Source organism: Castanea sativa, chromosome 6 (genome assembly GCF_040712315.1).
Source record: "Castanea sativa cultivar Marrone di Chiusa Pesio chromosome 6, ASM4071231v1".
In the NCBI taxonomy this organism is placed as follows: Eukaryota; Viridiplantae; Streptophyta; class Magnoliopsida; order Fagales; family Fagaceae; genus Castanea; species Castanea sativa.
Window position 1 is genome coordinate 49,218,643 of NC_134018.1, and position 15,113 is coordinate 49,233,755.

Consider the following 15,113-nt stretch of genomic DNA (forward strand, 5'->3'; position numbering starts at 1 on the left):
TTTATTAATTAATATGGTGATTATTTGCTAGGTTTTTTTTCTTAAAAAAATTACAATTTTTTTTTGGTTATTGTAAATATTGTGATTAATTTATTTGTTAGTATATTGTGATTATATGCTACTTTTTTTAAATTAATATTATGATTAATTATTGGAAATATTTAGTACTAAATATTGTGATTAAAGTTATTACAACATATTGGGAATATTTTTATTTTGTTAGTGTCAATATTGTGATTAAATTATTTGCTAAGTTTTTTTTTTATATTAATATTGTGATTATTTATTAGGAATATTTAGTATTGGGGGAATATTTAGTGTGGTCGACAAACCTCCAAGTGACCCAACTGTACTAGCAGATGTATGGATGAACACTTGACATAACACCCTCTAGTCGTGCTCCATGACATAGTAATTGTGCTCTCCTATTCCATACTTGGATATGGCCAAGATGTTTGGCCCTCCAATCCACTTCGGTCTTCCCCCTCAAGTCTATGGCATGAAGGGCATCGTCAGTATCAACATCGAGGGGAATTTCTTGTACCATCCCAAACTGACGAAGAACACGATCTGGTGTATGTTTCTCTACTAGCCAGAAACATACAAATGGCACCCTCGTCGTCCACATGTCCCGTCCTGCGAAACAAAACGCAAGCAAGTGGCCTGATTCGGCTTCATATAGTTGCCACACCACCTAATATAGCCAAAAAAAAGGGCAGCAGATTATGCAATGTTCCATTATTTTCAACTATGACATATATTACAGTTATAACAGTATACACTATTCATAAACATTACAAGAAACACAAATGGGGTACTTAGTTGGGATGCATAGAATCTAGAAGCTAACGGTACCGAACCAAACAGATTTCGGCGAGGCTATTCTTCGTGCTCACGATCCACACCCACCTACAATGAAGAAAGAGGGAGTCAATATCTACCAATTATGCAATCTAATAAAAAAGAAAAAGGAATTGTATGCTAATGGAAGCTTTAAAGAAATCCATACTATTTATTTTTCTTTGAAATACTACTACTATACTACATAAGCATCCTTAGTTGTAGAATAATACTTGAATAATGCTAAGTTCAATTATTTTTTTTGTCAACTCAAGTATTTGGGACAAGTAGGTCTAGACATCTTTATCCAAAAACATAAATTTAATGGTGAGAGAAAGGGAGAGAGAGACTATAATAAATTGTTTTTTTGTTCGTCATTCAATGATTTTAATTTTGTTGGCATGCTAGCTCACAAAATAATGATTACTTCTTATAGACTAGCAAGAGTGAAAAAAAAAAAAACTTTATTTTAATTCTTTTCCTTATCAATAGTTGTGGAATTCAATTAATTTTTTTCCTATGTTTATCCACAAAACTCAGCAAAATTATTCCAACAAAGGATGAGTTATGAAAGAAATAAAAAAGAAGAAGAAATTGAAAGAAAGAATCTAATTAGAAAAGAAAAAAAAACTAAGAGAGAGATACAAACTTTGTATCATATATATGGCCCATTCTTCCTACAATATTCTAATTGAGAACTTCCCATTCATGAAGTGTTGTATCGTATATAGCTGAAAGGAAAAATTAATAAGATACAAGATTCATTATCTCAAATTAGATAGCACTAGAACAGTTAATACTTGGAATTGAGAATTTGAAGTAATCAACAACAATAAATGATGGGTAATTGTAAATTTAACATTACGTATTACTAAGTTTATACCAATAAATGATTATCTAAACATATGATTAGTGGTGGAGCTAGAAATTAATAATACTTTTATTATACATCAATCATAACATATGACCTCAGTGGTTATAAAAAAAATAAAAAATAAAAACAAAAATCCTATTAATTTTCAAAATTTGAGGAATATCAAGGTTAAAATTTTATTTTCTACGTCTAATAGTGTGTAATGTCGTTTAAAATTATGGATCCGTTTTTCAGTAGAGAGATTCAGTCAAGGAAGAGACTTACTTAATGGACAATGGAGAAGGTGCTAATGGTGGGCCATTTGCATCATCTGGTGGGAGGTCCATCCTTGGGCACAAAAAATGGAATCTGAACCATGCCCAAAGCCCAATACTGAACCAGTATCAAGGCCTCACCAATCTGACTGGCACCTCTGTCGATTGCCCTGCATAACTCTCTGTACAACCATGCAAGGCAAGCGCTCCCCCAACTGTACTGAGGTGGATTGCAAAGGTCTCTTAACATCTGCAACCACATCGTATACACCCTATCGCTAGACTTGTTGGCGAAAATTGTATCCCCTATAACACCGTACATACTGATGCACAACAACCTCTACTGCACCATCGGGCAGCATTTGGTCAACTTTTTCGAGTAGCTTCTTAATTTGGATCCTTTGTCCTTGAAGCACCACAGGATTAGTAACAATTCCAAGCATATGCTGACATTCAACAGCCCATTTCAAGTCACAAGTTCCAACAATTGCCTCACCATCGATTAGAATCCCCAAAAGAACCTCCACATCCTGTAATGTGATCGTCATCTCACCATGTGGCAAGCGGAAGGTGTGGGTTTCAAGCCGCCATCCCTTAACAAAGGCCATTATCAAGTTATGATCAATCTCTTTAGATGGGGTCCTATGCAACCCTTAATCCAATTCTCTTGACAATTTCGAGGACACAATCATCCACCATCGGGCATCATTTTCGAAACTCGTCATTACAACCCCGACATTTCATTGCCCCCGAATCCTGCACATGAGAAAACCATGGTGATGAGATGCAATATGCCATAACCTTTGTATATATGATTGTAGCTATTGTTCTCAAAAAACAAAGATAAAACGGTTATCAGGGGAAATTAAAATATCATCCCAAAAAAAAAAAAAAGGCAACAAAGGGAGAAAATAAAAGGATGCAATGCACTTGATACATTTGCTTTTAGTCGTTTATCCTACTACTTATGCCGTGCATGCTATTGTGTAAACAAAGGGAAGCAACAACCATGAAATGCACGGCAACAAAGGCAACATAAAACATTTCAAAGAGCATGAAAATTTAGAATCAAAGAATAGAGAGAAAATTTCGTAAATGAGCTTTTCTCTCTTCATCTCTCTTCAATCACTCTGTTCTTTCTTTCCCATTTTGATTTGAATTCTCATGTGAGTTTTTATACTTGTTTTTAGCGGTTCAGCCTAATACCAGGATATGAACACCAGGGCTTGAGGCAGAACGAAGCAAGGAAGAGTGGGATAAGCAACCAATAGCAAGCAAGAATCAAAAGTAGCCCGAAACAGCCAGGCAAGGTAAATGTATAATTGTATATTAACCACCAGCCAATTAATTTTTGTGTGATATTTCCTCTCTGTCGTACACATATTGTTTCTCTCCTAAATGCATATTAACACACACAAAAAATAGAGCATATTGATTCACATTTAAGCGCTAACTGTTACATACCAGTGTGCAGAGTGTGTTTGTCACGTCAGTTGATTTCAAATATAATTTTGAAATTGTTAATTCCAAAATTATAATTTTAGGCTGTGTGTTCGTATGTGTGTAACAAACCTTACATACAAAAAAAAAAATCACTCTTCCACACACAAATTGGCAAAACACATGCACACCACACACACACAAAATAAATCTCAAACCCATCACACACTTTCAGACACCCTATTCAAACCAAGCTAGTTCACAGCCACACCCATACAGAAATCCACACGTTCCAAAGAAAAAAAAAAAAAAAATTAGTTGCCTTGGACCTCCAATCTGAGAGAGTTGATCTAGAATAGGCTACATGGGCATTTTAGAGAAAATAGACTTAGGTTGGGTTCAGTTTTTAGAGTGATGCATAGTTTGCTAAGTCCAACTCCAACCCATTTTGAAAACTGATATTTAAATACAAAATCCTATTTTAAATAAATCTTAACCCATTCACTCTACAAGCTCCTCACACTAATCCTATTTTACTTTTATAAATTTTTGAAGTGGGGAATGGCCAAATGGGGACCTATCGAGCTTAATTTCAACTAGACCTTTGTGAAAATTTCTATCATGTCAGCTATTCCCTTTTTCAATCCCATCTTGGAGACTTTGACAAGTAATGGGAAGAGTATAAAGTATATGTAATTTTCCAATTTATTTTTTTATTTTCTTCATGTCCAAGGCTTTTTTTTATCCCTTACTAGAAATAGAAAATGAATTGAATTCGACATGTTTTTTAATAAATTTTTTTGTTGCACTAAGCCACTAACATTGAAGAATACATGATAGGTGGGCTTTGCACCCAATATAACCCTATCTAATTTACCACTAGTTTTGATGGGCTATAGAGGCCCCATTAGTGATAGGCATGAATCTATCTAACGTTTATGTAAGGGTGTGCAATAGTTAACCAATCTAACTCAACCCAACTAATGGGCATGACTATGCATTCAAAGCTAGTAATACCATTGACAAATTTAGAATTTTAGAAATGGAAAAAAAATCAACATAATGTAAAAGGATAAAAAGAGAATATAGAAATTCAGCAGATGGTCGGTTTTAATTTTACCTTGCCTTCCTAAACAGCGCACGATCGATTTTTTTTTAAAAACCTTAACACCAAACCCTCCATGGGACCCAGACCGAGCTCATCAACCTCCTTAGCAGCAACGGCAGCCATACTGCACGAAGTTTAGGAAGTCAAGAGTAATATAAACACATGTTCAAGATAAATTGACAACGATCTCAATGTATAGCCTAATTTCTTGCACAAACGATAAGTATGACAATCAACCATAGGGAATAAAGGTAGATATAAAAAACTCAGTATGCTGCCAACAATTGTAAAAACAAAGCTTTATGTTAAGATTAAAGAAAGAAAGCTTAATTTGTAGCACAATCATAGGTACCTCATTGTTTTATTGTGCTTGAAATGGACCACAACTATTATAAACTCAAAGTCATCCAACGGAAAGCTCCAACATATAACACTGCATAAATTTAGAAAAGGCAACAGATGTTCTTTCCTTTTTTATCTTTTTATTTAATGAGTAAAAAAACAAAAGAAATTCTAATAATAAATCATATAATATATCTAATTTGACATTCAAAATGCAAGGAATCATTACTGAAAATCTAGTCAAAGTGACTTTTTATAAGATACCATCTGTTTCTAGCCAAATTGATGCTACAATCACATATCAACACAAAGATTTTACAATTACTCTAAGTTAGTACTACATTACCAAGCAAGGATTAGGAAAGTTCAAAACCAGCACATAAATACATAATGCAATTGAAACATGTGATAGGTAAGAACCAAAAACAGTACTTCAAAATAGTGGGATGGGGATTCATAATAAAGATACAATTTTGGTAGCATATATTGGATTTTATGCTATCAGTCGCAAGGAAGAGAGAGAGAGAGAGTCCTTACTTGTGATAGACGTGGAGTCCCTACCAGCGGAGCCACCCAAAATCAGTGTCTGAGGGAGAAAACGACGGAGCGAGGTTGAGCGAGGCAAAGACGAAGTGAGAGGGAATGAGAGTGAGAGTGAGAGTGAGAGTGAGAGACTATGAGAAGACTTGGTGGGTTTGAGTGTGTTTGAGTTTGAGTGAGTGATCTGTGTTTTGAGTGATGGACATGTAGAGGGCTGAACTGAAATCGAATTCAAAAGACTCGATTTCCTTTAAACCAAACCGAGTCCAATGAACCTAATTTCTACGCCTACGTGGACTAGATGTCCACCTCAGCTGCTGCCGCGATGGGAAAATCAAGTAATATATACTCGAATTAGAACTCCAAAATCAAGTCTATTGGTCTCGAGTTGTTAGATAGCTAAATAGTTTTTAAACTGTGCTAACTAACAAAATAGTTTCACTTTTATAGTTATTTTCAAAAAAAAATCCCATAGATTCCTTAGTTGACCATTTGTTGAAATGACTGTAGATGCAATCATGCAACTAAAAAGGCATTCACTTTGAAAGTCTGAATGCATAAGTAAGCCTAAATTAAACATTGGAGCAATCCAAAAAAGAATCATGGCCAGTTTGAAATTGAAAGTGAGCTACAGATGCAGCAACAATAACACCAATTCCATCCCTTTTTCCCTATCATCATTCTGCAAAAAAGAGGTAACACAAATCAGATTTCCAAACACAACCATATCTCCTCCTAAGCTTCATCTTCAAGCACTTGGAAATGCCAGAGCTAAAGTACTATTTTCTGCTAAAATTGCAGCTGGGTAAGTCCTAAGTCATTCTTTTTTCTACTTGGTTACTTAGAAAATAAAGTTCTAGAAAATGGGTATGTTTGCACACATGGACAATTTTTTTTTTTTTTTTGGGTGATAATTATGATAAATAAGTAAGTTTTAGATTCTGAACTCTCTCTGTCACTCTATGCAGAACTGTGAATGAGGTCCTTCCACCTCCGCTCGATTCAACTTCAGAACCACCTCAGTTTTTTGATGGAACTACAAGGTTGGTTCTTGTGTGCTTCACTTTCTTGCACTTATTTTTAACTACAGTAGTGATCGTTTAGTCCTTCATTTAGTTCCAGTTCCAAAATATGATTTGTTTCAATGCCCATATGAAACTAATTGCACATCACTTTTTTTAAATTTCTTTTCTGTGAATCTGACTGCATTTTCATACATTGAAGGTTGTATATATCATATACATGCCCGTTCGCACAGCGTGTGTGGATCACTCGGAATTGTAAGGTTGGTATTAAAATTGATCATTATCTGGGTGCTTCTTGTTTGATTTCTGTTTGTGTGTGAACGAGCACGCGTGAATAATAAATTTGATTTTTCAGCTTACCCTCTGTTTGGTAGTTAATATAAGATGAATCTTATTTCCATTTTTATTTGTTTTGGAGAAGATGAGTCTTAAACCCACGACCTCAATAGTAAGCCAACAATAGTAAGCATAGTACTGGTAAGTTACATGCACCCAATGAGTCTTAAACCCACAGCCTCTCATCCGCCTAAAATTATAGGGGAAGGATATGCCAATTGAGGTAGAGCTCATTGGCTGGTAAGCATAGTTGGGTGGGGCTATATTTGCCTCAGGTCCCAAAAACATCATGAAAGAAATTATATTTGGAATTATCAGTTATCTCAGATATTAATTTTCCATTTTTGGTGTACCCTTTTTTCATTATGTTACAAAACTTATTCTTCTTCTTTGATTTGGTGTCCTATAATGTGGGGGATTCAGGGATTGCAGGCCAAGATAAAGTTGGTTATTCTTGATCGGGAAAATAGGCCTGCTTGGTACAAGGAGAAAATCAACTCAGCTGACAAGGTAAAAATATATAAATGCAAATTTCCTTCAATTCCTCGGATGTCACATGAAAATGTATAGCTCCATTTGTCTTCCCTAGAAATTTGAAGAACAAATTCAACCTCTACAATGGAGTGGAAAATGAAACAAGAATCATTAAAAAGTAATGACAATGTTTCTGGACAATGCCATTTCTTACTCAAGAAATGAAGCACATGTCGACATATAGTGCGTGCTAGGTAAAATGCTTGAATGAATCACTTCATGGAATTCCTATATGCTTCCTCCAGACAATATTTCTTTGAGCCAGTACACATGCTGCATTATCATTGTTTAATAGTAAAGAACTTAATAATTGTCTTAACTTGTAAGGCAAACAGATGGCTAAAGAAGAAACCTGTGAGTTCTATGCCCAATTATTACTCCTTTATTTTCTTTTCTGCAGTTCTTTATGTGAAGTTACATTGCAGGTGCCATCATTGGAACACAATAACGAATTCAAGGAAGAGAGTCTTGATTTGATTAAATATATTGACAGTCACTTTGAAGGACCTTCTCTCTTCCCTCATGTAAGATTTGGACATAAGACTCTATTACTTGTTTATCAGCACCACCTTTTGAAAGAATTCCTTATAACTTGAACTGTAGGATCCAGACAAGAAAGAATTTGCAGAAGAGTTGCTGTCCTACACTGATAAGTTCAACAAAGCTGTGTTTTCTTCATTTGAAAGAGATGGGAATGTAGCAGGTGAGTTGACATCAGCAGCTGCTTGTACGTTCTTATTCACAAAAATAACATATGTAAATCTATAGAGGTGAATTGCAACAGGTGCTGCATTTGATTACATCGAAACAGCTCTTTCCAAATTTGGAGATGGACCATTTTTTCTTGGTCAGTTTAGTCTGGTAAGTGAAATTTGTTTTCATATGGCAATAATATCTGCTTTCTGTCAGTTACTGGTATTGAGCCTCGCTTTCATGAAGTGATGCAATGTTCTGCAATGCTACTCTAGTAGTTACAACCTAACAGGCTTCTGTAGGGTTTGCCCCATGTAAACTATCCAATTTTTCCAATGCTGGAAACAAGTTTGTTGCGTGTTATGAAAAAGCAACTTAGTTACAATTGATGTTCTTTTTTTTCAGGTGGATATAGCTTATGCTCCATTTATTGAAAGATTTCAGCCCTTCTTATTGGATGTAAAGAAGTACGACATCATAGCAGGCAGGCCTAAACTGGAGGCTTGGATTAAGGTACAGTAAAATTGCCATTTTTTTTCAGGTGGATATAGCCTTTTTTTTTTCAGTAGGATGTCTATTTTCTAGTTTTTTTTTCAAAACCTCTTAGCTGTTAAAAGCTTCAATAAATCTTGGGTGTTGACAGCATAATGTGACAATTATTAGCTCAATGGGTTTTAGGGTAACTCCATCATGGAGTTTCTAAAACCTTATCCATCAATCTTGAAATGAGTAATTGAATTTGACCACATCACCAATAATTCAAGTTAATTAGATGCCAAAATGGTGATGGTCAATGTTTATTTAAATATTAATAAAATAATAACAACAAAGCCTTTGTTCCAAATTTTATGGGGTTGGCTATGAATCCTCAACAAGATTAGTTGGGGTTGGCCACATGTATTTTTTCTATTCATTTTATTCTATTTGAAGTCATAGCCATTGTTACTTCCTTAATTGACATGTCCTTTTTAACTACTTCTACTAATGGTAATGACATGGTATCAATAAAATTTTAATACCATGGTTGAGGTATCTTAAGAATTCCTAAAGATCATTATCCCGCCCCCCACCTTATTTGAGGTCAAAATCTAATGTTTTTTGGGCTCAGTTAACAAAAAGAAAGAAAATTCCATAATCCTTTATGCACATTATGCAGGTTGATATAGTCCTATTATATATCTATTGTATTAGTTGGGATAAGCAAAATATTAATCTTATGTTGTCTGACATATGTATGTGTAAAGTTAAATTTATTCTGCTCTTCAATTTCTAAAAACAAAATTGTCTTATACTGTGATAGTTTTAGAGGACAGAGTTAACTTACATATCACCTGTCTCCTTCTTCTGTAATAATGGAATGGATGATGAGCTTGTTGCTTCAAGACTTACTAGATGCGTTTGTAACCAAAAAAAAAAATGCTTTGACTAACATATCACTTTTTAACAAATATTGTGTAGGAAATGGACAAAAATGATGCTTACAAACAAACTAGACGTGAACCAAAGGAGCTTGTTGAAATTTACAAGAAACGCTTCTCGGTATATCCTCCTTCCCTTTTCACTGTACAAGCAGTTAAATTCTCTAAAAACTGTTGCGTACAATATGACTTGATGAAAGGCTGCTAATGACTTGTTTCTGAACTTTTTCTTGTGCAGACACTACTCTGAAACCAGTCTCTCAAATAGCCTTCTATTAACTCTCCACACGTTCTAGAAATGGCATTGAGCTCCTCTTCCCTCTATCCTTTTGTTTGATTTGGTATTAAAGAATTTTTATTTTTATCTTTATTTTTGATGTTTTAGGGTTTCAACATGATTGTAAAGTACTTCTTGTATTTCATTTTCAGGGATGTATTGTTCTGATAGCTTAATTTTGTGTTATTTTTTGTTTTGTAATCTTGTTTTTATTTTTCCCCCCTTTGAGTGGGGAGGTTGTAGCAAGAATCAAACAATCAAACCCAACTCATTGTGGTTTTAAACTTTGTTGAAAATGATTGACATCTAGTCGTTATGTTATTAACAAGAATGACGAATAGTCTACATTAAAAAAATATATAGAGTTCAAAGATAGAGACAACTTTGAACATTTTTAAATATCTTGGAATAGAATCAAAATTTTTCAGACATAGAGAATATACTATGTATTTTCAAAATTACATCCTTGTTGGACTAGACCCATCAAGAGGCTGAAAGGTGAAGTTTTACTGTGCGCATCCTCAAGTGTGAGTTCCTGAAGGGGCCCTATATGTTTGTCAATATTGTTGCATGAAAGCCAACATAGAGCTAGCAATTTCACACCTCACCTTATGGGAAGTTCCTAATAAAATTCAACAAAAAACAGCTCAAACAGCCAATTAAGCTCATCACCAAGTTTTATGGACCATCCAAAAGCGAAAAATATTACACACAGATACCTTCTTTTTTTTCTTTTTCTTTTTTTGGAGAGAACACACAGGTACCTTGTTGAAGTAGATGTAATGACTAATGAGCCATCAAGGTTGTGTTGGACCAAAAAGGCATTCATTCTGTCTGGATAAGTAAGGTGGGATGTATAATTTTCCTTATTTGTTATTTGTCCCCCAATCTTTAAACATAAACAAACACCTTTTGAGCCTAAATTAACCATTAGACCAAACCCAAAAAAGAATTGGCGGTTTGAAAGTGAGCTTCAGCTGCAGCAACAACACCACTGCTTCGTCATTTCAGAATCCTTCAGTCCCTTTCTTTCTCTCATCATTTTGCAAAAAATTAGTGACACAGATTAGATTCCCAAACACCATGATATCTCCTCCTAAGCTTCAACTTCAAGCACTTGGAAAAACCAGAGCTAAAGTACTAATTTCTGTTAAAATGGCAGCTGGGTAAGTCCTAAGCCATTCTTTGTCCCCAAATGAATTATGATATCTAGAGTTCTTATTTTTAGGATAGCTCCAACACAACAATTGTAAAGTCCTATTCGTTCATTTTTAAATGAACCACGTCATCAATAATTTAAATTGACACTAAGATAATAATAAGTTTGATGATTGTGGTAAAATTCAATCCTCTTGTTTCAAAATGGATTGATAGGATTTTAGTAACCCTGAAAACTTCTTGGTTGTTGAGAGAATTGAGTTCTAGAAAATAAGAGCAACAACAAACACACCAAGTTTGCACACAGGGACCATTTTTTTTTGGGGGGGGGGGGGGGTTAAAGTACACAGGCTTGCACACACATACAACAACAAAAATGTTAAAAATAACAACCCTGAATCTATGTCAAAACCCAGGCCTAATCATAGAACTCTATCTCTCTATGCAGAACTACTAATTAAGTCCATCTGCCCCGCTTGATTCTAGTTCTGAACCACCTCAGGTTTTTTATGGAACTACGAGGTTGGTTCTTGCCTGCTTCACTCTTTTGCACTTGTTTAACTATAATAGTGATAATTTAGGCCTTCATTTAGTTCCAATATACGTGTTTGTTTCTATGCCCATATGAAACTAATTGCAGCTTCCTTTTTTAAAGATCATCGACTGTGAATCTGACTAATTAAGTGCTGCATTTTCATACATTGAAGGTTGTATATATCATATATATGCCTGTATGCACAGCGTGTGTGGATCACTCAGAATTGTAAGGTTGGCTTCAAAATTCATTATTATCTGGATGCTTCTTGTTTAACGAGTGTGTGCATGAGCGGGTGTGAATGGTACAAGTACCTCCGATTTTTCAGCTTATCATCTTTTTGGTTGTTGAAGTAAAATGAGTCTTATTTCAATTTTTGCTTGCTTTTGAGAAGATGAATAGTAAAGCTACCCAACTAAGCCAACAGTAGTAAGCATAGTTGGGTGGGGCTCTAGTTGTCTCAGGTCTCAAATAAATAATGAAAGAAACTATTTTGGGAATAATTACCTCTTTTATTCCTTTTCTTAGTTGAGGGGGCAATTATGTTGCAACATGACTCATCTAATGTGATTAATTTTCCATTTTTGGTGTTCAGTTATTCAATTTTATTGTGAAACTTATTCTTCTGCACTGATTTGTTTCCTATAATGTGGGGGATTCAGGGATTGCAGGAAAAGATAAAATTGGTTCCTATTGATCTACAAAACAGGCCTGCTTGGTATAAGGAGAAAGTCTACTCAGTTAACAAGGTAAAACTACATATCTGCCATATTTTCTTCATTTACTTTTATGTTACTGAAAATATATATCTCCATTTGTCTTCCCTAGAAATTAAAGGTACGCATTCAACCTCTACAATGGAGTGGCAAAATGAAAGAAGCATCATTAATAACTAATGATATCATTTGTTTACAATTCCATTTATTGAGATAATGAAATCATTTGTTTTGGAAGGGGATTCATTGGTGATTGTACGTGCTCTCTGTGGTCTGTCCAATCCCCCCTCATCAGTTGACTCATTGTGTCTTGGCATGCAACTAATCAGCTCGGAGTTTCATTCGGTTAATGTTTCTCATGTACGGAGGCAAGGGAACAAACCTACCCATATTTTAGCAAAATTTGTACTTAGCATAGATGATTCTTGTGTATGGATTGGGGAGTCTCCTTCTTGTATTGTACAAGCCCTCATCCAGGATTCTGTCACTGTTACTTTTGATTGAATAAAAGTGCTATTTTCTTATCAAAAAAAAAAAAATCACAAGACATGAAGCACATGTTAACTTATATTGAATGCTAGGTAAAACACTTAGAATGATTCACTTCATGGAATACCTATATGCTTCCTCCAGACAATGTTTCAGTGAGCCAGTACATATCCTGCATTATTAATGCTTTTTAGTAAAGAACTTAACAGTGTCTTAGTTGTGAGACAAACGGATGGCTAAAGAATAAACTTGTGAATGCTATGCCCAAATAGTGTTGCTTTTTTCTTTTCTGCAGTTCTTTATGTGAAGTTACTGTGCAGTTGCCATCATTGGAACACAAAAACGAAGTCAAAGGAGAGAGTCTTGTTTTGATTAAATATATTGACAGTCACTTTGAAGGACCTTCTCTCTTCCCTCAGGTAAGATTTGGTGATAAAACTCTTATACTTGTTTATCAGCACCACCTTTTGTAAAAACTCCTTATACCTTGAATTGTAGGATCCAGACAAGAAAGAATTTGCAGAAGAGCTGCTGTCCTACAGTGACGGCTTTACCAGAGCTGTGATTTCTGCATTCAAAGGAGATGGGAATGAAGCAGGTGAGTTGACATTGGCAGCAGCTTAATGTACTTTCTTACTTACAAATAACATATATAACTCCATATAGGTGAATTGCATCAGGTGCTGCATTTGATTTCATTGAAACAGCTCTTTCCAAATATGATGATGGACCATTTTTCCTTGGTCAGTTCAGTCTGGTAAGTGGAAATTTTGTCTTTATGGCAATGATATCTGCTTTCTGTCAGATACTGGTAAGATTTGGAAGGTACATCTTTAATGCTACTCTAATAGTGATAGCCTGACATGTAAAGCTATCTGATTTTTCCAATTGAGAAAATAATATTATTGCATGTTATGAATAAGTATATATCAGTTACAATTGATGGTCTTTATTCAGGTGGATATAGCTTATGCTCCATTTATTGAAAGATATCAGCCCTTATTATTGGCTGAAAAGAAGTACGATACCATAGCAGGCAGACCTAAACTGGTGGCTTGGATTAAGGTACAGTAAAATTGCTACCAATTGTGTCTCCCTGAGTCTATTTCATTTTCAGAACAATGTCTTATTTTATAGTTGTTATTGTAAACCCTTGTAACTGTAAAATACTTCAATAGATCTTGGGTTTTGACAGCATATTGTGTAAGTTTTTTAGTTCAATGGGTCATTTCTCCTTTCTTGGATTAGGATCCTTTAGAGTTCTTAGGGTAAATTCACTATGAAGTTCCTAAAATCTTGTCCATCCATTTTGAAATGAGTGGATTGGATTTTGCCACATCATCAATAATTTAAATAGATACCAAAATGGTGATAATAAACACTTGTTTGAATGTTGATGACACAGTAAAATCTAATCCATTCTTTCCAAAATGGATGGATAACATGGTAGCTTTACCTTAAGAACCCTAAAGGATCGTAATCCCTTCCACCTCATTTGAGCTCTAACCAAATATAATTTTCAGGTTCAGTAAATGAAATGAAAGAAATGGTCCGTAAACCTTTATGCACATTTTCATGTTGATATAGTCTTATTATGTCTCTACTGTATTAAAAGGATAAACAAAATATTAAGCTTATATAGTGTGATATATTCATGTTTAAAGTTAAATTTGTTATGCTCTTCAACGACTTGAAACAAAAGTGCGTTCCAATGTGATGGTTATAGTGGACATAGAGTTAACTTCCATATCACCAGTGAGCTGTAGCTCAATTGGCATTTTCTTCTCCCATGACAACGGAATGAGAGGTGAGAATGTAGACTCAAGACCCACTGAATGTGTGTGTGTAACTTATTAAAAAAATGGAGCTTACTTACATATCACTTTTTATCTTATTGTGAAGGAGATGGACAAAATTGATGGTTACAAGCAAACTAAACGTGAACCAAAGGAGATTCTTGAAATTTACAAGAAATACTTCTTGGTATTCTCTTGTTTCCTTTCCACTGTACTCACAGTTGATTACCTAAAATCTGTTGCCTACAACATGATTTGATGGACGGCTAGTAATCACCATTTTTTTCCTGAACATTTCCTTGTGCAGGCACAACTCTGAATCCGTCTCAAATTATGTTCTATTAACTATCCAAATGTTCTAGAAAAGGCATTAATGCATTTTGTTTGTTTGGTAATTACCTTGGTCTTAAAGCCATGAAAGTTTATTTGGAAAACCTATTTTGAATCAACAGTATAATCTAGAATATTTAAGCACCTTATTCTCAAAGTGAGAGTTATTTTTTATGCAGAAATGTTTCATCAATTGTTAACAAACATAGCAAATTTTCAGATGAAACTTACAACATTCATCCATATCATAGGGTGCTGACTATACAGTGACAACATATTGGATTGATTTATCATCCATAAATCTTTGTTATAAATCGTGACCTTGCACCTCTAAACAACCTTCTTTTGGAAATCGTTTTGCACTTGTCAAGGTGGCAGAAAACAATGGGTTGCATCAAGTTGAGTAGG

The 15,113-nt window shown here is 34.7% G+C and overlaps 2 protein-coding genes across 2 annotated transcripts; both read left to right on the plus strand.

Annotated features, from left to right (window-relative positions):
• The first annotated feature begins 5,911 nt into the window (after positions 1-5,911).
• Positions 5,912-9,882, plus strand: LOC142638280 (glutathione S-transferase L3-like). Its single transcript, XM_075812299.1, has 10 exons — positions 5,912-6,203; positions 6,367-6,441; positions 6,623-6,683; positions 7,183-7,269; positions 7,719-7,817; positions 7,897-7,996; positions 8,078-8,154; positions 8,392-8,499; positions 9,445-9,525; positions 9,643-9,882. The coding sequence occupies exons 1-10, from the start codon at positions 6,001-6,003 to the stop codon at positions 9,652-9,654; spliced, it is 903 nt and encodes a 300-aa protein (XP_075668414.1). The 5' UTR covers positions 5,912-6,000; the 3' UTR covers positions 9,655-9,882.
• An 882-nt stretch (positions 9,883-10,764) lies between these two features.
• On the plus strand, positions 10,765-14,652 carry LOC142640117 (glutathione S-transferase L3-like). Its single transcript, XM_075814212.1, has 6 exons — positions 10,765-10,847; positions 12,875-12,998; positions 13,078-13,177; positions 13,260-13,336; positions 13,537-13,644; positions 14,482-14,652. The coding sequence occupies exons 1-6, from the start codon at positions 10,765-10,767 to the stop codon at positions 14,632-14,634; spliced, it is 645 nt and encodes a 214-aa protein (XP_075670327.1). The 3' UTR covers positions 14,635-14,652.
• Positions 14,653-15,113: the final 461 nt, after the last annotated feature.

Excerpts from the sequence above, each read along its gene's own strand:
- LOC142638280 (XM_075812299.1), top strand. The coding sequence starts at position 6,001 with ATGGCCAGTTTGAAATTGAAAGTGAGCTACAGATGCAGCAACAATAAC. Across the intron at positions 7,818-7,896 it reads GACCTTCTCTCTTCCCTCAT|GATCCAGACAAGAAAGAATT; the intron begins GTAAGATTTGGA and ends CTTGAACTGTAG. Across the intron at positions 7,997-8,077 it reads AAGAGATGGGAATGTAGCAG|GTGCTGCATTTGATTACATC; the intron begins GTGAGTTGACAT and ends GAATTGCAACAG.
- LOC142640117 (XM_075814212.1), top strand. The coding sequence starts at position 10,765 with ATGATATCTCCTCCTAAGCTTCAACTTCAAGCACTTGGAAAAACCAGA. Across the intron at positions 10,848-12,874 it reads TCTGTTAAAATGGCAGCTGG|TTCTTTATGTGAAGTTACTG; the intron begins GTAAGTCCTAAG and ends TCTTTTCTGCAG. Across the intron at positions 13,178-13,259 it reads AGGAGATGGGAATGAAGCAG|GTGCTGCATTTGATTTCATT; the intron begins GTGAGTTGACAT and ends GAATTGCATCAG.